The sequence below is a fragment of the Typopeltis vanoorti genome, chromosome 4 (assembly GCF_054136105.1).
Source record: "Typopeltis vanoorti isolate ZY-2024b chromosome 4, IOZ_Tvanoo_1.0, whole genome shotgun sequence".
Taxonomy (NCBI): domain Eukaryota; kingdom Metazoa; phylum Arthropoda; class Arachnida; order Uropygi; family Thelyphonidae; genus Typopeltis; species Typopeltis vanoorti.
The window spans coordinates 130,749,582-130,773,979 of record NC_143552.1 but is presented as its reverse complement, the minus strand read 5'-3'; the positions used below and the strand labels follow the sequence as shown (position 1 = coordinate 130,773,979).

General features: G+C 34.8%; 1 protein-coding gene across 3 annotated transcripts in view; it reads left to right on the top strand.

Moving 5' to 3' along the window:
- The window catches only part of dsh (Segment polarity protein dishevelled), a 423,724-nt gene that overhangs the window by 316,349 nt on the left and 82,977 nt on the right, over positions 1 to 24,398 (top strand). For all 3 annotated transcript variants that reach the window (XM_090392005.1, XM_090392004.1, XM_090392003.1), the window contains exon 14: positions 6,239 to 6,406. In XM_090392005.1, the coding sequence (XP_090248131.1) occupies positions 6,239 to 6,406 (168 nt within the window). The remainder of the gene's footprint in view (positions 1 to 6,238; positions 6,407 to 24,398) is intronic.

The window sequence follows — 24,398 nt, the reverse complement described above, 5'->3', positions numbered from 1 at the left end:
GCAGTCAGGAATACATATCCATACTTGAGGTAGAAAAAGCCGTCAAAGGCTTGAAATGTGGAAAGGCAGCAGGAGTAGATGATATTCGACCAGAAATGCTGAAGTATAGTTGTATAACAGTCTTACAGTGGCTGCACTTCATAGTTCAGAAAGCCTGGACAGAGGGACGAATTCCCAGTAATTGAAGTAGAGCTCTCATAGTACCCATATATAAAAAGGGAAATAAAGCTGAATGTGAGAATTACAGAGGTATTTCCCTACTGAATGGTCCTGGCAAGATCTATGCAAGTATACTTGAGAAATGGTTGAGAAGAATTGTGGAAGAAAAGATGGGTGTAGAAAAAGCTGGATTCAGGCCAAACAGAGACTGTCAGGATTAGATCTTCACTGTACGACAAATAGTGGAGAAATCATGGGAATATAACAAAGATCTGTATTTGAGTTTTGTCGATTTGGAAAAAGCATATGACAAGGTGCCAAGAGAGAAGCTATTCAATACGCTGCAGTTATATGGTGTCAATGGGACATTATATCAATCAATACTTAGTCTTTATTTGAGTTGTAAGTCAGCAGTTAGAATTGAAGGAAGTACAGGAAGATGGTTTAATGTTAAATCTGGTGTGAGACAAGGATGTACATTATCCCCTCTATTATTCATTATCTATATGGATCACATTATGAAGGAATGTGGTATTAAACCTGATATCAAAATTGGAGATGTTAATGTCAGCTCTTTGCTTTATGCGGATGATGTTATACTTCTAAATAAATCCGCTACAAGTCTGCAAGATTCTCTGACTAAATTGAATAACTGTTGTAATAGATATGGTATGAAGGTCAGCGATAAAAAGACAAAGACAATGAAAATAGGCAGGATCATTGAAAATGTCAACTGTGTTGTGAATGGAGAACCTGTGGAACAAGTAAAACATTTCAACTACTTAGGCACGATTTTTAGTGAAGATGGTAAATGAAATATAGAAATAGACAACAGAATCAGCAAAGCTGGTATGGTGGGAAGTCATTCTTGTGTAGAGGCTTAAGTGCTGTGAGGACATTATGTTGGAGGTTTAATGGATTTTTTTACAACACTCAAAAAGAATTAAAATAGAATTTAATACTTACTATATATTTTGTCCTAGTCACTAGGAAATCTACGGGGATTACAAAGACAATTAATGTAACATGCACACAAAAACTTACAATACTAAGCCCAACCACATGGGTGACACTAAAGTCCTATCTAGGTGGAGCGCCCTCTAAGGGCAGTAGTAGGTGGCCTGGAATGTAAGGTGGGACTTCTGGTGATGACTTTCCCAAATCTTCGGAAGCTTAATGCAACCGTATTTGTTAAGATTTGGTTGGTTTCTGAGAGCTGCTGCTGCTTCTAAGAAAAGTCTCTCTTTCTTGAATTTGCTGTGGTGGAGCATGGTGGTTTTCTTCCATGATACTCTGTGGGTGGTGTCCAAAACATGGTCAGCCAAGCCTGAATGGCCATAGTTGTGTTTTACGATGTACGACTGGTGTTCCTCCATGCGGATGGATGCTGATTTGCCTGTCTGTCCAAAGTACGCAAGCTTACAGAAACAGGGTACTTTGTAAACTCCAGGCAGAGAGAGAGGAGGGAGCTGATCTTTCGTAGAATGGATAAGGGTAGCCAGTTTGCGGTCGGGCTTATATGCTGTGTGTAGGTTATACTTTTTTAGTATCTTGGCTATTTTTTCCGAAGTGCCACGGATGTAGGGTATGGTGATGGCATTTTTAAAATCTTGTTGACGAGAGGGACGGGGAATGGGGGAGGAATTGATTATTTTTTTGATGCTGTGTTCGCTGTAGCCATTGGAGAGGAAAGTTCTGTGTATGTGGTTAAGCTCAGTAGTGAGGGCGGTTCCACTGGAACAAAGATTGTGGGCTCTCTTGGTAAGGGTTTTAATGATCCCATATTGTTGTGAGGGGTGGGGTGGTGGTGGGTGAGTTTGTGAATGTATCTGCCTGTGTGTGTGGGTTTTCTGTATACAGTGAAGGCAAGTGTATCATTAAGCAGGCGCGTTACTAAGGTGTCTAGGAAGAGTAAACAATTGTTCTTTTCCTTTTCCATAGTAAACTGGATTCTTGGATGTAGGCTATTGAGATGACCGAGGAAGGAGTCTAACGTGTCTGGGCCATTAGGCCAAATAGAGAACACATCATCTACATATCTTAGCCAGATAGAAGGTTTGAGTGGGGCTGAGTCTATGGCTCGTTTTTCGAAATCTTCCATATAGAAATTGGCAAGGAGGGGTGAGAGGGGGGGAACCCATGGCGGTTCCTTCTATCTGCTTGTAGATTTTGTTATTCCAAGAGAAATACCCAGAGTTGATGGCGAAGGAAAAGAGATCTAAGATGTCAGAGGGAAAAACGTTTTCTAAGAGAGATAAAGTGTAGGAAGTATTAAATTCTATTTTAATTCTTTTTGAGTGTTGTAAAAAATTCCATTAAACCTCCAACATAAAGGTGGGAAGTCAATTGAATAAATTCATATGGAATAAGAGAGAAATTAGTCGGAACACTAAATTAGCTATATACAAGACAGTGTTGAAACCAGTTTTAACTTATGGATCTGAGAGCTGGGTCAGAAGTAAAACACTTGACCAAAGACTAGAGATCACAGATATGAGAGTCCTGAGAAAGATTAGAGGCATGAACAGATGGCATCAATAAATCATATTAAAAACGAGAATATTAGGAAAGAACTTGACATTGTCAGCATCCAGGAATGCGTTAGCAGAGCTAATCTCAGGTGGTATGGTCACTTAAATAGAATGGGAGAGGAAAGATTAGCAAAACAAGTGTTCTCTGCCAGGTTGGCAGGAAAACGACCCAGAGGAAGACCAAGATATAGGTGGATTGATGCGGTACAAAGTGCCTTAGACGATAGAAATATAAGATCCGATAATGTTGGAGTCTTGACAAGTAACAGACTGATTTGGAGGAAAATTGTAGATAGGAAGTTAGTAATGATGTAATTTTTTCATGTAGTACTATCATATCCTGTACACCCCTTGAGGGTACATGGCAGGAATTTGATGATGATGATGATGAGTAATTAAAAGGACATACTTGATATCTTTAGAAGTAGGGATGACAAGGTATTTGTAGCCACACTTGATTAAGTCGAAATGTATGATAAAGATATTGAGAATGAAACTCATTTGTCTGAACATAGGTGAAATTGAAACAAAACCAGTAAACAAAGAAAATGATGAATCAAATGGATATCGATAATAAAAGATTATAAATTAATACTATGAAAGGTAAAAAAAATTTTGATAATTAAAAATTCATGGGAAAAAAAAGAAGTTAAAAATTAATAATTTTTATGTAGCTCCCACTGATGAAAGATTATTTCATAAACTTAGTTCATTTGTACTGGAATAAATGGAGAAATCACAGCAACTTTTAGATACCATGAAAAGAAGAAAAACTGCATATCTTGGTCACCTACTTCGTAATTGAAAATATAAGGTACTTTAATTGATTATGAAAAAAAAGATTAATGGAAGAAGAGGAAGATGAAGAAAATCTTGGCTGGCAGACATCAGACATGAATGGCATGAGCTCTGAAAGGCTTTTCAGAGTGGCTGAGGATCACTCAAAATTTGCCATGGTGATAACCGACCTCTGGTAGGAGATGTCACTTAAAGAAGAAGTTCCTTGGTACCGTGGATTCATTAGATTTTTTTTTCCTGTTTTTATTAATTTTATTTTTTATTTATATTTTACCTGGTCCAGAATCCCTGCTCTAGAGACCAAACATGAGCTTTTTCAAACCACTTTATGCCTCCAATAAGTAGAACAGTAGTCCCATCTGGGTGAGTGATAAAAATCATTTTCCACTTAAAGACAATCACAACCATCTGTGCCCACAGTGGGATTTGAATCCACAGCATGTTGGTTGGAGAGCATATATGCTATTCACTCAGCCAACCAGGTCAGCTAATACACACGTTATTATATATACATACAGAACTAGCAACATGATGCTGTGCTGGTAATTTTTTTATGGGAATGGTTGTTGCTATTGTTATCAAATAAGCCTTACTATATTTTAAATTAGGAGTGACATGAAATAATGTTTCAGAAACATTTTCTATATTAAATACACACACATCCAGGATCAAATTTCTGTTTTTTCCATTTGAAGAAGTTCTTTCTGGAATTTATTATCTCTCATAGTTGAGGTCCATAGTCAAGAATATCCACTGCCACAGAAAGAATAAAATGTACACCCCCATTTTTATAATAGAATGTAAGGGATTTTATATATTTTCGGGGAGAATAGAGAGAGACAGAGAGAGGGAACAAAATGAATAGCTTGGTTTTTGCTCATGATAAACACAGCCAACAAGAGTAGAAGTTCAACAGGAAAGTGGTTATTTAGTCCCTTGCTGCTTTAGGCCAAGTTAGCTCATTGAGCAGGGGTCTTAAAATTATCATGCAGATCTTCAACTATGGAATCATAGTTTTGGAAGTAGGAAAGGATATGGGAGAGAAAAATGGAAAGTATGCAGTTGCTAAGAGATAATTATCTAAAACCATATTTGATGGAGGAAAACCAGAATTTTGAGACTGCTGCATCTGATAATGACATCAGAAGATTTGTCCATAACCAAGGTAATCACTTTACCTCATTGGTAAGAGTGATCACGCATGCGTGATCTGGGAAGTAGCTAAGCATTTAGAATTTTCATTGAAAAAGTAATATGTGGAATTACAGATATGGTGATTTGGAAGTGGCTTGAATCAGTGACCTTCAAAATGCAGAACAAACGGTGTGTGTGTTTATATATATATAATATAGAAAACACTTATTGTAATTATGTCCCATAATTTTGATAATGACATTTCTTTTTATATCAAATTTTAACAAAAAATCAGTACATCACATTTCTCTAAAAGGAAAAACAAATTTGAATTGACGTCTGTGAAGTATTTTCATTTATTTTCTTTCTCCTGTCATATGTCCCAAAATAGGACAGATGGCAAGAGCAGGTAAGAATAGAAAGGTAATTTATCCGTGATGACAGTTTTCAAATAGGTTTGAAGCTAGTATGTTAGCTTGGTTGAATCCATTAGCAGTCATAGTAGCTTTTATGTTTTTAGTTCAGCTGACAGACTGGACTCTGTAGAACAAATGAGGATGAGTTTGGTACGTCACTGTTTTAACGGTGTCTGCCTTCCATGATGATGAATGGTGCATATTATTAACTTGTACTCCTACTGGTACTGGTCAATCTTGGAAATCTACATTTGTAGGTGGTTTATTATAGTCCCATTTAGTTGCTTATATATTTTTCCTTTCTCCCTATCTGAAAAATAAATAAGAAACTGTTTTTCTTTTATACAAATTAAGTGGATATTAAATCCAACATGATTTCAAAGACGACTACAGAAACTATAGAAGTTTCATGCAAAATTTGACCAGAGAGCTGACAGGAATATGCCTGCTGCCATACTACGAGTTGCCCTAGCCAAACCTAATAGGTGACATGCACACTAAAACATCCATGTATTTGCCTCCTATTGGTTGATTTTGATAAGGTTTCACTGACCTGACAGCTGTTTCAAACTCAATGGTTTCATCAGGGATCAGGCAGAAACCTAAGAGAGCAAAAACTCAGAGAGTGTACTAAGAAACTCTTAGTACTCTAACTGGCGAATAGCAGTTTTTACATATTGTCCTTTATAGCACCCTACAGCCATGCTCAGTGAGTGTAGTTAACGTCATTGGTCCACTGGGTAGCATTTGCAGTTGATTCCCTGTACTTCCATCTCAGTATGGTATCATTGATTGTTGACCTGGGATGGTCAAATTTGTCAACAATTTGCTGAACAGATAGTCCTGCATAATGGCATATTACACCGCCTTTTTCAAACTAGATCAGTTCCATTCTTGCAGCCATTTCACCTTGACACAGCTGCACTGACTTGAGAGCATCATATTCCTCCAATTTATACCATCTACAAACACATGACTCATTACATGGCATGATGCAACTTGCCCATGGGGGGATGTCCATTGACTTCTTTCCAAGCAGTGTATATAATTTCGTCAGCATTTGTAGATTTATAAACTTTTCGTGATCTTATCTGTAATTAAACAAGTAGTGCGTGCGTGCACACACACACACACACACACACACACATATATATATATATATATATATATATATATATTTTTTTTTTTTTTTTTTAATAGGTGCTGATGTTGTAGACTGGCTATTTACACATGTACAGGGATTTCAAGATAGGAGAGAAGCACGTAAATATGCAACTCAACTACTAAAAGCTGGATACATTCGGCATACTGTAAACAAGATTACATTTTCTGAACAGTGCTATTATGTGTTTGGTGATTTATGCTCAAGTAAGTTTGAACAAATATGTTGTGTTTCAGATATTTAAACAAATTTTCGGTGATGCCACATCTAATTAAACATTTAAAAATTTGAAGTTAGGAAAACTGAAGATACGTGTGCAAATACACATGTATTCTGTGCATTCACATTTTAATTTTCACTGTATAATGAATTAAATTATAATTTTTTTCATAACTTCATTAATTTGCTGATTCAAATTCCGAAGAAAATCATTCACCGACAATGCCCCTCAGCGGGCCGTGTCGGAGAACACTTTCCCCGGAGACTCAGATTGCTTCCTTAAGGCAAAAACCTTAAGAGAGCGAAGTTGACTTCCAAAAAATTTCTTATATTAAAGAAATTTTGACAGACAGCTTAGCTTATTAGCATAATAATGTTATGAACTTATCTTTCTTTGCTATATACATTGCAGACATCTCTTGTAAAAGATTTTGCTATAAGTATTGCATAGCTATTCCAGCTACTGTCTACTGCTTCCTGTGAGCCTTAATTGTTCTTTCTTATCCCCCCCCCCCCCCCATCTCCAGAAAAAGTGTTTTTGTAATTGTTTAATGATGTTAAAAATATTGGAATATAACACTTCATTATGTACTGTGTTCCTTCCATAAAATTCTTTATAATTATAAATTAACTCTAAGTAGTTGTCAGTAACACTTTAAAATTTTTTGAAGTACAGACCCTACTGAATGCAGTATGTCAGTTGTCTGCAGCTGATTACACACAGCAACAGGTTCAGTTCCAAATGTTTCATGAGATTTAATTGTAATGGTGAAATGCATTTTAACCTTCCAGAATTGAGAACAGTTGAAAGAGCTTGCCAATAAACTTCTCTTCCAAAAATGATATGTTTTCCATCTAAACTTTCATCAATAATTATATAATATTGCAACTTGATGAAATAGTGTGATTCCACATAATTTACTACATGACTTTATGCATATAGTAAATGAACAGTGCAGTTCATGAATAACATTCAGGTTTCTTTTACAACAGCTGTCTCATTTTGGTAACGTGTTGCCTCAGTAAAAATGAAATATTTTTAATAAATATTAACGTAAAATGTTAATGTAAAATAAATATTAAAGAATATTAAGAGAAATACATATGAAGAATAAAGACACTCTATAAACAGACTTTTTTTTTTTTGGAACTGAGAGATAAGAGAAAGAGGAGAAAGAAAAAATGGAAGAAAGAGAGAAATTGTAACTTTAGGAGTGATGGTGATCATGGTTAGACACTGGATAAAAAAAAAATGTCCACCACCTAAAGACTTGCAAAACTCATGCTTACAATAAGATTTTGAACCTACAGCCTGTTGGTTGCAGATCAGGTATGCTAAAAATAAGTATGCTCACCTGACAAATCAGGTGAGCATACTTATCTTGGGACATGCTTATTCAAGGATGTGTTTTGACATTCAATCGAAATTAAATAACTGACAAAAGAAAAAGTGTTTTCTTTTGTCAGAAAGAATCAATATGGAGATCATATTCCAAAAGCAAGTATATTAAACAAATAAATATGAAGAATAAGAAGCATAGGCTATGAATGGATAACCTGTTGACCTAAAGAAAAGAATGAAGAAAACGAGAGAAAGACTTATCTGAACACAATGTTTTGACTAATTTCTCTCTTATTCCAAATAAATTCATTCAGTTGACACTTTTTAGCATATCAGCTTTGCTAATTATTTTGTCTATTTCCTTTTTAATTTCTCTTCTTCACTAAAGATTATGCCTAAATAGCTGAAATATTTACTTACTAAAGGTTTCCATTCAGAATGAAGTTGAAGTTTGCCATGTTCCTGCCTATTTTTCATAGTGTTGGTCTTTTTATTGATAATTTTGTTGATTAAAGTTGATTGTAAAAAAAAAAAAAAAAAGGATAAATTGGAGACTATCATAAAACATACCTTTGACGAGCAGGTTATAAAGTTTTTCCAAAGCAAAAATTGAAATAGCACATGCGAATGAAAAAAGGAAAAACAAAGTAAAACAGATCGGAATTCTAGTAGGTATGAATGATTTAATTAGCAATAAGTTCAGTATAAGAGAGGATATGGAAGGAGCAACAGTGCTGAGCGAGAAACCGAAATCCTAAGTATATTGTGTACATATGAATGAATTAGGAAAAAGGACTTATGATGACAAATGATTCAATGCATAGGCCGTGTAAAAGGAATGGATATGAGTTTTTGTGATGTGTGGACTGAGTTTCAGGGAAGAATGGATTTGTGTGTGATAGATGGCCTGCACTTGAATGTGTTTGGTATCAGGAGTCTTGAAACTTATTAATTGGTATGAGACCTAACATACAGAGTCAGGGAAAATAAATCATGAGGGAAGCAATGGTGAGAAGCTCTGTGTAAGAGCAACAATGCTACGTAACTGTGTTAATGATAAGAATGTGCATTATCATGGAAATGATTACTTGGAAAGAACGATTTTGTGTTCGTTCAGTTCAGGCCTATCAAACGTTGCAAAGATGTCTGCATAAGTATGCACTAGATAAGAACAGAGATCTGCAAGTTGTCCAACCATGCCACACAGACTACAAAGAAGAGTATACAAAAAAGCATGCTTATTATTGTTGGAACATTATTCTTATTTAAATTATCTGTTTTTATTTGTTAGATGCTGAATGATACTGATCTGAATATAGAGAAATTTATATTATCCTGCGCCACCCTATATTCAGACTAGTATAATATAGAGGAATCAATCATCAATTAACTTTTTCAATCTCACTTTATCCAGGTCGAGGTTAATATTATCATTTAAGGCTTCTGCAAGGTCCAATATTTTTTATGAGAATTAGAATCAATAAAATAAAACATTTAATGCAGGGTTATATAACATGTACATTAAGTATAACTTTGAAAACAAGATAATGCAAATCAGCTTAGTTCAGGTATTCATAACAAATATAAAACATTAGGCATCAGATATCCAGCTGTCAATTCTAAATTCTTCTGAATAATTAAAATAGTTCACACAGTTCAATGTTACAGAATCTTACAGTAAATACTCTTACAGTAGAACTCTCTAATCCTCTCTTAATCAACGAACACTTAATTCAATTATGAGGCTGTTATCACTTCAAGGGGGAAACACTTTAAAGCTCCATACTTCAGCTAATTTTAGTAGAACACCACAGTTAATGTTAAGATATATCAGGCGGAGCTAACTCTTATTTCCTCGCGCTGAAATATTTAGCATAGTATAATATTAAGTAAATATAATATTAAGCATAGAGCTTCACAAGTCTTGATGCACTCGTTTCAGGTAATCTACTCATTCCTTATTTTCTTCTACGCATTAATTTCAGCTTTGCTCTATTCTTCCTCAAAACAATTGGAATTCGACGTAATTTTAGAATTCCGTAGAAATATTTCTAATTGCCTATTAATTTCCCGGTCCCTTCTTAATTTATTTATGGCTTTTCCAAATTCCCTTTACTGCCACCCCTTACTTCACTCCTTGCTGTTCATAAGCTTTCCCTTGTTTTCTTTCATTTCCAATTAAATACGTTCATTCTTCCTGCCAAAATCTGGTTCTAGCTAGTTCAGCTTATATCAACTTCTCCCTTCGAATACCGTAGCTCACGCTCCATGCACACGCTATCTAAAATTAACTCTGTTTCCTTGACAACAGCCAATCAAATGCAATCAGAAGAATTACATAAAATTACTTTCTCTTTCAGTAATGTTAATATCAAAATATATATCACAGTTCATATAATATACATTTAAATTTACTTACACACAGTTTCTTACGACATTTACACAGGAATTAATAAAATAAACTGAATGATATTTTAATACAGAGTCCTATCAGTACCAATACATATTTTAGATTAATTAAACAATAATAAACAGACTCCAAGTAATTATATGAATAATAATTTACAAGTAAGAGACTAACAACAAATGATATTTACAAGTCTTGCTTATAACATGGTTTGATTATGTTAAATGTGAATGAAGAATTAAAACATACAAAATAATTTCATTCACAATTTAACATTATGTCTGTACACGAATGCTAGGAGTATCAGAAACAAAAGTTATAGAGTTTGTTGCCTTGATCATTGTGTTGAGACCTCAGATTATAGGTGTTAAAGAATACCTGGATATCAGAAGCAGGCATACTAACTAGTATTGAGTATAAATAGTACAGTATTTTTAGGAAAAATAGGCAGGATAGGAGAGGAGACAGCATGCTGATAATGATATTAGATGGCTGGAATCCTATTAGAGTTGAGACCTATGAACTGCAATACTAGTAAAAGTTTTCCATATGGCAGTGAGTTTGAAGCCATCTGGTGTGAGGTGGAGTCGGACAAGATCAAATACATAGTGGGATGTTGTTACAGACCTAGTGGATCAGTTGCTAGTGATGAAGAAATGCATCACCAAACAAGTAATCATAAGGAGAGACTTTCATGAGTAGAATGAAACTGAATTTATTGAGCTGTTGCGAGACAACTTCCTTGAGCAAAGTGTGACAAGGAATTTGAGATCAAAGAGTGTTAAATCTGATTATAGTGTCAGAGGTTTCAGTTAAAGATGTAACCATTCTGACTGTGATTGGTGACATTGATTGTTGGATGAGAAGAATATCAACAGTGCATCAGACATGTTTCAACAATACTTAAATGATGCGATATTGGAATGTGTCCCTAGAGTTTAAGGATGATGTCAGTTATGAAAATACAAGCAGCATGCCAGAGGAGTTATTAGTGACATACAGCTATTTTTGAATAATGCAAAGATTGGCAAGATAATAAAGAATGCAGCTGACTATGCAGTACTTTCAGAATGATTTGAATAGGCTTGAATTCTGGGCATATGAAAAAGGCTATCAGGTCAATGTTAGTAAATGTAAAGTCATGCACTTCAGTGTGATTAGATATTCAATGTTGTATTATATTTTGGATTATGCTAAAAGAAACTCATCATGCTAGGGATCTTGGAGTTTGGTCAGGAAGTTGAAGTTCAAGGGCTATATAGCAAAGATTGCAAATACAACTTGGAGGATAACTGCAATGCTGAAACAACCTTGACATGTGAAGATAAAGAAATCATTTTGCTTCTTTACAAGGCCTTGATAAGACCTCACTTGGGCTATTGTGCACAGGACCTGTCTCCTCGTTTATGTAGTGATTCTGATAAAATTGAGATCAGGATTGTGAAATACCGATTATTATCGAGAGAGATACCCTCAGGGAGTCAGGGACTCATTGAGGGAGGCCACATACTATACGTACCAACTGTCATCCTTGTTCTTGAATTCATAATTCATTCACACTGCTTGCCCACACACAGCATTCACTGGAATCCATTCCAATCATACCACTCTATGAAAGAAAAATCTAGATCTCACCCCTTCTTGGTGGCATTCATTCTCAGCTTCCAAGGACACCCTGTTGTCCTTTCCCCAACCTCCATAAAATGAAAAATAAAAATTCCGTTAACTGAAATCTTTTATGGCCCTTTGAGAAGTTTGTAAGTTTCGATCATATCAACTCTCTTTCTCCTGTTTGCTAGTGTCTACAAGTTCTTCTCAATCTGTCTTTGTAATCAGTATTCCACAATCCTGATATCATTCTTTGCACTATCTTTCCACTGTATCAGAATTGCAATGGAAACCAGGCAACCAGACCTGCATACAGTAGTCTAAGTGCAGTCTTATCAAGGCCTTGTAAAGGCCTTGATAAGACTGCACTTAGACTACTGTATGCAGGTCTGGATAAAATGTATGCAGGTCTGATAAAAAATCACACATCTTTACATGTCAAAGATGTGTGATTGTGAAGACAGATTAAGAATTTTAAACTGCAGTTCCTAGCAGAGAGGAGAAAGAGGGGGTGGAAGGAGCATAGATACCATTAAATTTAATTTTTCATTTTATGGAAGGTGGGGAAAATATGAGAGGTCATCCTTGGAAGTTGAGAATAAATGCTGCCAAGAATGGGATGGAATGAGAGCTAGATTTTTCTCTCATAGAATGGTGCATGATTGGAATAGATTGGGATGTTATGTGAATAAATTGAAGAACAGGTATGACAGCTGGTGCTCTTCGATGACTCCCTGGAGGTCTCTCTTAATTATAATAATAATTTCATGCCAAATTAGTTACAGCTGTTATTCAGTTATAGTTAACAAATCCTGGAGATTTTTTGCTAGGTTTGTTTAGGAGTGCATCATATGTATCCATAAAGCAAAGGACTAAATTTTCATGCCATTTTCTTTCATAACATGATCCTATAGACCAGGGGTCTTCAACCTTTCAGACACAGGTTGCATTAAAAATTTCAATGAAGCCAGCGGGCCACTAAGCTATACTGCAGTATTTAGAATTGTAAGATGCTTTTCAGATTCACAAGGAATGCTGTGCATTTGATACTTTACATAAAATCCTATAAAAATAAACAAACTCAGCTTTAAGAGTGTAGGTAGCAGTCGGGTTCAAGATAAGTAAATACAATCAATACTTGAAAAAAGATAATTTAACAAAGAAAACATTTATTTTTTTTACAATGTCAACAGGAAACTTGGCAATGTTTTCTTTGACCAGCTTGTCGATGTTGGCATCAGTGTTGGAAGTCGCTATGCACAGAGTATTCTCGATATGTTGGTCCGTAATCTGCATTCTTGTCTTGGACTTTACATGCTTCAATTTTTATTTATTTATTCATATGGAGTTTCCTCCCTTTTCTCCCCCGTCCCTATTGTGGCGAGTTGAGCCCTCTCATGGGGGATTAAGTATTTATGACTATAAATCCGTGCGTGTTCGGGGGGCCTCCTTGCGGTATGAAAAACCCCAGATAAACTGAGAGAAAAACTCTGCTGTCCATGCCCAAGATGGCTAACTTGGCTATGGCTGAGGAAGATCCTTAAGCTTCTCACTTCGGCGACGGGAATCGAACTCAGGATACTCCTTCCCCAGGCATATGGTTGCGAAGCGCAAAGCCACTAGGCTAACCACGCGGACACATGCTTCAATAAGTGTGTGCTTCCTAACAAAGTGCACATCTTCAAAGCATGCCGGCGAAGATTAGGGAATGCATCCTCAGAAATGTAGTCTTTGTAAAATGTAAGCAAGGGCACATTGAATAATTTTTCTCTCAAAGAAGAGTTTTTTTTGAGTTCAAGCAACTCTATTTGTACTGAGCCTGGCATTTTGGCAGCATTGAAAATAAATCTAAAGAAGACTGTTGGTTACGAAAATCGCTAAATCTCTCTTCGAACTCACTTCGCAACATAGCTAATTTTGTAGAGTATTCATCAAGAGATGAAAGTTGGACTCAGCAAGAAGCTGAAAATGAGTTAAGTCTTTTTTTGCAAGTTGTGCCTCCCAAAGTTTGAGCTTGGCCACAAAAGCTTTGATGTGATTAAAGTGCACCAGTTGATCTTTGGATTGTAGCCACATATTTAGGTCATTCATATGTAACGAGATGTCTGTAATCCAATTCGGATCATTGAATTCCGTAATTGGCTTCCCCTTGGTTTGCACAAACTGCTGTATTTCACTCCTTAAGTCAAAGACTTTTAAGAACCTTCCCTCTGCTCAACCAACGCACATCACTATAATAAACCACATCGCCATGATCCGCTTTGCACTCTTGGGTGAAAAACTCTTGGAATTGACGACGATTCAATCCTCTTGTCCTAATAATAATATTGACGACAGTCACAATAACCTTCATGACATTCCCTCTAATAGTTTTCGTACACAAATTCTCCTGGTGGATTAAACAGTGGTAATGGACGAAATCTTTTCCTTCTAGTTCCGGTTCTTTCCGTAGCAGCGCAACAAACCCTTCATTCTTTCCTACCATAGCAGGGGCACCATCAGTTACCACACCCTCGAGGTTGGTTAAGCTGAGGTCTAAACGCTGTAGTGTTTTCTTGGCGGCTTCAAGAATATCAGTGCCTTTCGTTGTTTCCTTCATAGATATGAGTGCTAGTAGTTCTTCTGTCACAGTGAATTGTTGTTCAATGCCACTAACAAAGATAGCTAGTTGTGCTGTATCCTGCTGTATCCATCTCTCTCATCTAAAGCAAGTGAATATGACGTAAATTTGGATGACCATTTTTTTTTTCAAGTTCCTTCAATGTTATTGGCAAGTTCTTCGACATGTCATGCTACAGTTACCCCAGACAAACTCAGTTTTTTAAACACTTCCTTATTATTTGGGCACAGAATTTCCTCAGCAGCAATGAGACACTCTTTCACAAACTCGCCATCCAAGAAGGCTTTTGATTTTTTAGCAATTATTTCAGCTCTTACATAATTTACTTTGATGCACACTTCGCTCTCCTCCCTCTGCCTTTTAAACGTACCCTGCTGGCATTTTAAATCAATTTGGAGACGGTTCACTTTGTCCACATGAAGCTGCCCTTGAAGGTGATCGAAATTGGACTCATGCTTTGTCTCATAGTGTCGATTTATATTGTATTCATTTGATACTGACACTGACTTACAACAAATTAAACACACTGGCTTATCGTCGATTGGCACAAAAATGTACAAATTGGTCCACTTTTCATTAAAAACCCGACAAGAATTAATTGATTTACGCTTTTAACTCGAAGACACCATAGTGATGGAAGGTGAACCTAAAAAATGATCCAAAATGGCCTTGTAATGTAATGGTTATTGTCTACTGAATATGTGTCTCACTAATGAAAAAAGTCTGGCAGTATAAAACCACAATAGGCTATGGCTGACACGACAAACCTGCGTGCGCTTATACATGAATATCACACTGTTCACGACTGACTGACTGTGGATGAGATCCTCTTGTATTTATATGAAAGTAACGTATCGAGAACCTTTGAGATGTATCTGGAAGGCACTAGACAGTGCACTTGAACGAACTACTGCTTCAGCCATCTACCTGTGACGTTAGTACTAGCCATCTACCAGCGCTTTGTGCTAGGATGGCTGAAGAAGCATGTCTATTTAATATTTATTTTTATAGGATTTTATGTAAAGTATCAAATGCACAGTGTTCCTTGTGAATCTGGAAAGCATCTTACAATTCTAAATACTGCAGTATAGCTTAGTGGCCCACAGGCTTCATTGAAATATTTTTTATTTAATCGCGTTTTAATGTTAAGTAGTTATTTTTTCAAAATGGCCGGCGGGCTACAGCAAAGAGCTCTGCGGGGCATGCGTTGAAGACTCCTGCTATAGACGATACGATGAATAAGAGTAGAAATGGAGTGGGCCCTCATCGCTATCTGATTTTACATCAACCCACCTTCCTATATCTCTTATAATTGAAATATAGATTATATGTATTGCTCTGTATAATGTTATATGCAATTATATAAACTCTATATAACTGTAACATTCTGAACAGCTTTTGTCTTTATGCTTTTTTCCAGTTCTACAAAATTTAAGTACAAATCCTTGTTATATGTGGAAATACCAGTGGTGGTGGTCGGCGGTAGATGGCATTGGTGGATTGTGTGGTGGAGAGAGAGCTGTAGAGCAGGTGCCCTCCCTCGATGAGTCTTTGGACTCCCTGGAGGTGTCAAATAATAATAATAATAATAATAATATTCCCACTATTTCTCAGTTATTTGTCATAAAATCTTCAACCCTTTAAATCAATGCTGTTTTATTTCTTTTTTAAGACTTGAAAGCAAATAGAAACTTAGAATTGAAATTGACCACTTGTGTTAGCCTTACCAGTTTGATTTCCTCTAGAATGGTTGAGAATAATGAAAGCAGAAACTTAAGAAGATTGCTTTGAAATCAGTCCCTTTAAAACATGCAGTATTGACTGGATTTTTCAACAGAGATAAAAATTAGCAGACAATATACAAATCAGTGAATTGATCAGAGAGGAATGGTTAAACATTTGGGAGTATATGAGTTCAACATTCGCTTGCTTAGGCAATCGAATCTTCTAAGAAGAGATGGCATTGTAAAATAGGTCTTATACAGTAAGATGAAGATATATCTAAGCTTTTAGAAGATAAAAAGCATTTCTTTTAAGAAGTATTTTTCAACAAAATCAATTGAAGGTAAGATTTAATATAATAGAAAGAAAGCCATAGCTAAAAGAAATGTAGAAAGCTGGAATAATTTCATATGTAATTCAGAGAAAAGAGGTTTGCAGAATTCCATTCAGTAACTTATAAAATTTTAAATAATTTGAATCAGTAAACAAGAGAGAATGTAATAGAATGTGGTTGATAAAACTATATGGCTACAGTATTTTCAGGATTTATTGTCACATACTGCAAAAGAATTACAAATACTGCAATTCAAAAATAATCTTGTAGAACACATTTCTATTCAGGAATTGAGTGATGTATTAAATAACTTAAAAAAATAATAAGTCACCTGTTAAAGATGGTCTTAATTCAAATATGGTGATCAAATTTTTAAATTAAGACTTACAAATTTCTTGATTATGAGTTATGGGAGGACCTTTCATGGGAAGGAATCAGTTATTATAAATGTGATATAAAATCTGAAGAAAAGAATTTATAAATGTTTCAAATAATTACTCTGAAAACTTATGAAATGAAGTGTAGTAGAAAATATCTGAAAAACAATCTATTCAAGATTACATATCAGTATTTGAGGTAGAAAAGTCATCACTGGAGTAAATGATTGATCCAAAATACTGAAATATCAGTAAAGGTTTTGCAGTAGCTATACTGCTTAATCCATTTTATGCCTAAAGTCAGATTTTTTTTATGAATTTTACAATTGTGTCAGAAATAAGGATAATTAAGACCTTGTAACATGAGAAATGCACTTTGGGGTTGAAATAAATATCTGAGAACGAAATCTTTTTTTCTAAATGTTTTTCCTCTCCTACTGAAATGTTTCAGTTTAAGATATCTTTGAGGATTTAATCCAGAGGAGTGTAATTTTTTTTTTTTGCTGGTAAATCATTTCTGTTCAGAGCAAAAAATTTCACACTCAGAAAATAATGGGCTGTCTGAAAAACATACATACACATTTATTTATTTATTTTTAAATCCATGACAAAGCATACACGGACGAACGCACGCGCGCGTGCGCACACACACATACACACAAATTGGTTATATATTCTCCATAAATAAACTTCTTTAATATCACTTTTTGTATTTCATTAGATTTAAATTATCGGTATTCTTTTTCCTTGTGTCTATAAATAAATTTATGTAAATATAAATAAAGGAATTTATTCATTTGTATATATATATATATGTTTTTTTCTCAGATAGAGCATTATTTTCTGAGAGTGAAATTGAAGAGACATTGATTGATTCAATCAATCAGAGTTTGCCACTGAAACTCCAAGGTTTGGGTTCTTGTTTTCGAACTTCTTCAAATTTTCTTCAGTAGCGTTTACATAGTTAAGACTACACTTTACCAGTAAAAGCTGCTCAGCTTTAATTTTTTTTTAAAATTTTCTTATGTACTGTTTTTTTTTTTTCTTTTTTCAATGTTATATTCGTTTTTATCCTACTCGGCATTAAGTGATGGTCACTTCCAATTTCAAATTTTGTATACACTCTTGTATTCTGAATTAGCATGAAGAGATCATTATCAACAATATCACAGTCAATTAGGCTTTTCTTATTTACTGCGTCTTCCCTCCACATGAACTTGTGCACATCTTTATGTTGGAACATGGTGTTAGTAAAGACTAGCCTGCATCCTGAGCAGAAATCCAACAGATATCATTATAATTGGTGACGTTGTCTGCAAGGATAGAAAAATAAGAACACCATGGTAGACAAAACAAAGCAGTAATGGAAAAGAAAAAAAAAATACCAAAATTTCCTAGCAAATAAGCCAGCAGATGCCCTAAAAGAATATAGAGAAAAATGTAAGAGAGCTAAGCTATGTGTAAAAGTAGATAAAGAAAAGTCATGGGAAGACTTTGGTAAGAATATTGAAAATAAACATCAGGAAGGTGGCAAACTGTTCTGGAGGCTATTGAAAAAAACTTCGAAATGTAGGAAAGAGTACTGTAAAAGGAATCGAAGATGATAATGGTGACATGAAAACTGAAGCTAAGGATATGCTAGATGTCTGGAGTAATTACTTTGAAAGACTGTTAAACAGAACAAGCAGTGACAGAACGATAATAGAAAATTTTCAAGAAGAATGCAAACAGGAGTACATATCAATACTTGCAGTAGAAAAAGCCACAAACACTAAAACCAGATTTGCTTAAATATTGGGATATAAAAGTTTTGTAGTGGCTATGCAGCATACAGGTGATTTAGAGCTCTTGTAGTTCCCATTTTTAAAAAAATAGTGAATAAAGCTGAATGTGAGAATTACAGATAAATTTATCTATTAAGTGTTCAAAGTAAGATTTATTCAAGCATACTTGAAAAGAGATTGAGGAATATTGTAGAAGAGAAACTTGGAAAAGAACAGCTGAGTTCACCAAATAGAAGTTGTCACGATCAGATTTTCACTTTATGACAAATAATTGAGAAATCAAGGGAATATATTTTGCAGATCTGGAAAAGACATGACAAGGTGCCCAGAGAAAAGGTTTTCAAAAACACTATAGTCATATGGGGTAAATTGATCATTATAAAATATAGAGCAATACATAGTCAGTATTTAAGCTGCTGACTTACAATTTATATTGTAAGTCAGCAGTTAGAATTGAAGGAAATATAGGAAGATGGTTTGAGTTAAAATCAGGAGTAAGACAAGGATGCACATTATTCCCTCTCCTCTTCATCGTCTATATGGATTGCATTATGAAAGAAAGTGCCATTAAACCTGATATTGTAATGCTAGATATCAATCTTGACTCTTTACTTTATGTAGATGATGTATTCTTAAACACACCTGGTGCAAATTTCCTGGTTGTTCTAACTAAATTACATAACAGCTATAACAAATTTGGCATGATAATCAGCAACAAAATAGGCAGGAACGCAGAAAACTTCAGTTTGCTCTATTTCACTTGTTCTGTAGGTTCTCCATTGAGAACCTACAGAACAAGTGAAATATTTTGTCTATTTAGGCACAGTTTTAAGTGAAGGTGGCAAAATTAAATTTGGAAATAAACAGCAGAATAAGCAAAGCTGGTATTATGGAGAGCCAGCTGAATAGATTTGTATGGAATAAGAGAGAAATTAGCCAAAACACAAAACACCACCAGTGTTCAAACCAGTTTTTATGGATTTGAGATTGGGTTAGAAATAAAATACATGATCAAAGACTACAGATATGAGAGTTCCGAGAAAGATTAGGGGAGTAAACGGATGGCATCAATGCAGAATTATATTAATCAGTCATATATGTGTGAGTAGAGCTAATCTAAGGTTGTATGGCCACTTAAATAGAATGGATGAGGAAAGGTTAGCAAAACAGGTGTTTGATGCCAAGATGGCAAGGAAGAGATAAAGGTCTAGGTGGATGGATACGGTCAGAAGTGTCTTAGAAGCACGAAATGTTAGATACAACTATATCTAACATTTTCTCACAAGTAATAGACTAATTCGGAGGAAAATTATTCATAGGAGATTAATAATAATATTAATGTAATTATATAGTGCTGCCATAGTTGTTTGAGAGTACATATCAGGAAATTGATGATGATGAAATTCCTTGCATCCTAAATAAAGGACACTGATTTGTAAATGCACATAACACTAGCATATTTCACTTAGTAAACTTATGATTAAAATAAGCATGAAAAGCAGTAATTTAAGAAATACAAATACCAAAACATTTACCTATGTGAATAGAGTATGTGAAAATCTAAACTGAAAAATTTATCTTATTTGAAAAGCACCAGCAACTAATGTATCACTTAAGTCCTAACCAAAACTGGGTATTTTCTGCAAAGGCTCAGTGTTGTTGATGAGTCCATTGAAGAGCTTCTAGATATGATCATGGATCTGTAGAACTGCTTTGGCAATCTGTTGAACTTTGATGGAGTAGAGTTTTCTAGGATTATTATTGTCAGTTTTCTGTAGAGCAGCAGCAATTGCTGGACAAGAATAAATATGGACAGGTGTTAGTTCAACTCCTGGATAGTTTTGCATGTTTCATAGTTCCTACTACCGTCTGGCTGAATTTTCATGGTTTTAAAATGTTTCATCCTTAGTCTAGTGATGACTGTGGTTATTTCTCTATTTTCATTAATTTCACTGATTTCATTCTTCTTGATAGTTTGTTTTTCCAATCTTATTTTGGTGACATCATTAGCATCAGTTAGTAATAGCAGGTGTAATTTTTGAGGCAAGTATCTTGCTTCTTTGGCTAGTCTGTCTGCTCTCTCATTGCCTTCTATATTTGCTTGAGCTGGTATCCATTGCAGTGTACAGTTCTTATTTTTCAAATTTAATGTTGTTAGTTGTTCATGAATTTCCTCTGTGAGTTTTGTTTTTCCATTTTTTAATGCTTCAAGTGCAGATTTTCAGTCACTGTAGATGGTTATTCCTTCTGTACTATTTATTACTGGATTAGAGAGATAGAATTTGAGAGCTGTTTGTATAGCTGTTAATTCACAAGTGAAGTTTGAAGCTATTTTTCCAGCTGTGATTTTGATTTGCATTTTCTCGCCTCCAAGTAGTTATAAAAACCCTTACTCCTCCTCGGTTGAGTGCTTCATCAGATGATCCATCAGTATAGGCAATGACATCGTTTAGATTATTTAAGTGGTTTATAGTGTCAAGTCCTTTTCTTTTATTTTCTTCCTGTGAATCCTTTTTTGAACAAGGTTCGAGGAGATTTAATTTTATCATTGTGTTTTGGTAGAATAGTGGAAAGGAATGGCCTTTACTTATTTCAATGGACAGGTGTTCTAAGTCGATCTGTTTTCTAATTTCATGATCTTATTGTAAAGTGAATGATCTCTTTAGTCTAGATTTTCTTGTCCAGGCATCAAAAGTCCTGAGTGAGATGTGATCATGTTGGTGGCTCCTGATTCTGTTAGTGAATTTAACTGTGGAGAGTTTTCTTCTGTCTTCTAGTATATGATGCCCATGCTCTTGTTGAGCTTTTAAATTATTTGTGGATGAGACTGTACCTATGATAATTTTTCTGCTCTTGATTGTACTCTGTTAAGTTTTTCTTTTGAGCTAGTAGAAGCTGGAGTCCAGATTGATGAGGCATTTTCCATAGTGGGTCGTATGAGTTCCGTATATGTAGTTTTGAGTGTCTTTGGTTTTGCACCCCTTTGTTCCACAAAGCTTTTTGATGATATTAAGCTTTTTTAAGAGCTTTATTGGATATATTTGTAATATGAGTTGTAAATCTCAGTTCAGTATCTATGGTTAGGTCTAAGTATTTTGGAAACTGTGTTTTTTTTCTATTTGGGTATTATATATTTTGATTTGAGGATTGTAATTGTCTCTTTTTTTTCTGGGTTTATCTGTAGTTTAAATTCCTTTGCCCATTTTTCTATGCCTTTTATTTAATTATTTAGGACTTTTTCAGATTGTTGAGGATTACTGCTTGTGTGCCAGATTGCTATATCATCTGCATAACATGCTATTTTTGTCTCATTTATTATGTGAGGATGGATATTGTTCATATAGATGAGAAATAGGACTGGGCTTAAAACAGAACCATGTGGGACTCCAGCCCAAGTTCGATGCATGTTGGAAAAAATTCCATTAACTTTTATTTTAATTTTTCTTCCTTTCATGAAATCTGAAATCCAAATTAATGCATTCCCCCTTATTCCTGTATTGTATGCAATATTTATTAATTTTTGTCTCCAGACACGATTGTAGGCAGCTGTGAGATCCAAGAATATTGTTGTCATCTTCTTTGGTGGTTTTTCTTGAAAGCCATCTATGACTGATTGGCAAAGATAAAATAATTGATCTTCTGTACTGTGTTGAGACCTGTATGCAGTTTGTTAGAAGTTGATCGTGTTGTTTTCTAAGAGCCAATTCATAAGTCTGGTATGTATTATTCTTTCGTTTAGTTTACAGAGAGTGCTGGTCAAAGCTGTTGGTCTGTAGCTTTTACAGTCACTAGGATTTTTGTTAGGTTTTTAGTAAGGGTATAATGGCTGATGTTTTCGAGATTTTTGGTAGTTTACCTGCATTCCAGGAAGTGTTAAATATCTTCAGAAGGCAGTTTTTGGCTTTTCCCATGTTTTTAATCATATGTCCAAAGATAAGATTAAATTGACTAATTGCTGTTTCTGATTCTGTCATTGTGAGGTCCTGAGTAAAGATGTCTTCAGAAGGATATGTTCTGGATTGTATTAGCAGATGTTTTGCAATTTTCCTGCACTTTTTGTCTTCTTTGTTGTATTGCAGCTTGCTTGCATTGGAGTAATGTTTGGCAAGTAAATTTGCCATCTGTTTGTTGCTGCTGTATTGATTCCTGAGGAGAGTGATCAGTATCCAGAAGTGTTGCATTGTTTAATAATCTGATGATGTTCCAGTGTTGCGAGTCTTTTCTTGGATCTAGTCTATTGCAGAATGCTTCCCACTTTTTTTGCTTGCAGTTAGAAATTTCATCTTCTATGTTTTGAGTTAATTCTATTAACTTTTTTCGGTTGTCTTCTGTATTATTTTGTTTTAACTGTTCGTTGATAATATCTCTTTTCGTGATCATAGCATTGATATTATGATCTTTCCAAAATGGAACCTAATTGTTTTTTCTGAGTCCTCTGGGAATTGAATTTTTTGCAGCTCTCTGTATATTGTTAGTTTGTTCTTGTAGTTGCTGATCACGTTCTTTACTAGTGGGTGTGCTAGTGTAATATGTTTCTAATAGTTGTGTGTATTCAGGCAGTTTGCATTTCTGAAGTTCCAAGATCTCTTTGTTTGTGATTTTTAGTGTAACTGCAAATTAATGATTGTGATAATAAATCTATGATCGCTGATGGCATTCTTCAGTATTTTCCACTGAGTAAGACTCGCAGTTTCATAAGTTTTAGGCAGACTATATAAAGGACTCCAGGCATAAATAGGTTAGTTGAGAAGCATTGGTTACAATACTGAATAATCCCAGATGATTTGTAGGAACCAAAAGAGCTCTAATTGCATATATTAGCTGTAAAAATGAGAAATAAAACAGAATGCGAGAATTAAAAAATTTCCATATTAAAATATTTTATTTTATTTTGTGTATGTGCATTTCAAAAAATTTCCTATATAATTTTAAAAAATTCCTCTAGATTTGTGAATTTTGTGAATGAGGTGCTGTGTATGTGGACAAGTGGTTAAGAAGAATGAAAAGAGATCTGATTATTATGAAAGGCTCTTTTCAGTTTAGTGATACAGCTGGTCACATATGGAGGTAGTAGGGTTTCCCTTCCAAAAATGTGCATTTAATAATCATAATATATTATGAAATTTTCAGAATTTCAAATCTGATGTCTCTTGAACAACTAAAGGCCATAGTCTTTAGAAAAAGTAGTATGAGGAAGACCAGGAGTTGGTTCAGTAGGTTTGAACTGGACAGTGAGCAGATATTGACCAATTGTTTGGTCAATAGGATTAAAGAAAGTGGAGGGATAATGTTAACCAGTTCAACAGAACAGCACCCATGAAATCACTTATAAAAGAGGTTTGAGTTAGAAACAGAATATCTATGCGATTAGAGTAAGTCTGTGGACTTCAACCATTGCTCTTTTCTAGATAGTATCAAGCATTTTTAGGGAAATGCTTGATGCCATTCCAAATGTTGAATACATTTCAACATTTGGATCAAATCTGCCAAACCATTCCATGGTTTGGTAGATTTGATATTTATAGTGTTAGAAGTTCTGTGGATGAGAAGTATGGAAAAGGGCACCTGACTTTTTTTTTTTTTTTTTTTTTTTTTGAAGACAAAGGAGGAAGAAGAATAGATGTTGTGTGCTTGTGCCAGGAAAGGCTTATAGTGTAAATTCAGCCCATGAAAAGAGATCTGATTATTATAAAGATATAAACTCTTTTCAGTTTAGTGATACAGCTGGTCACATATAAAGGTAGTAGGGTTTCTCTTCCAAAAACATGCATTTAGTAATCATAAT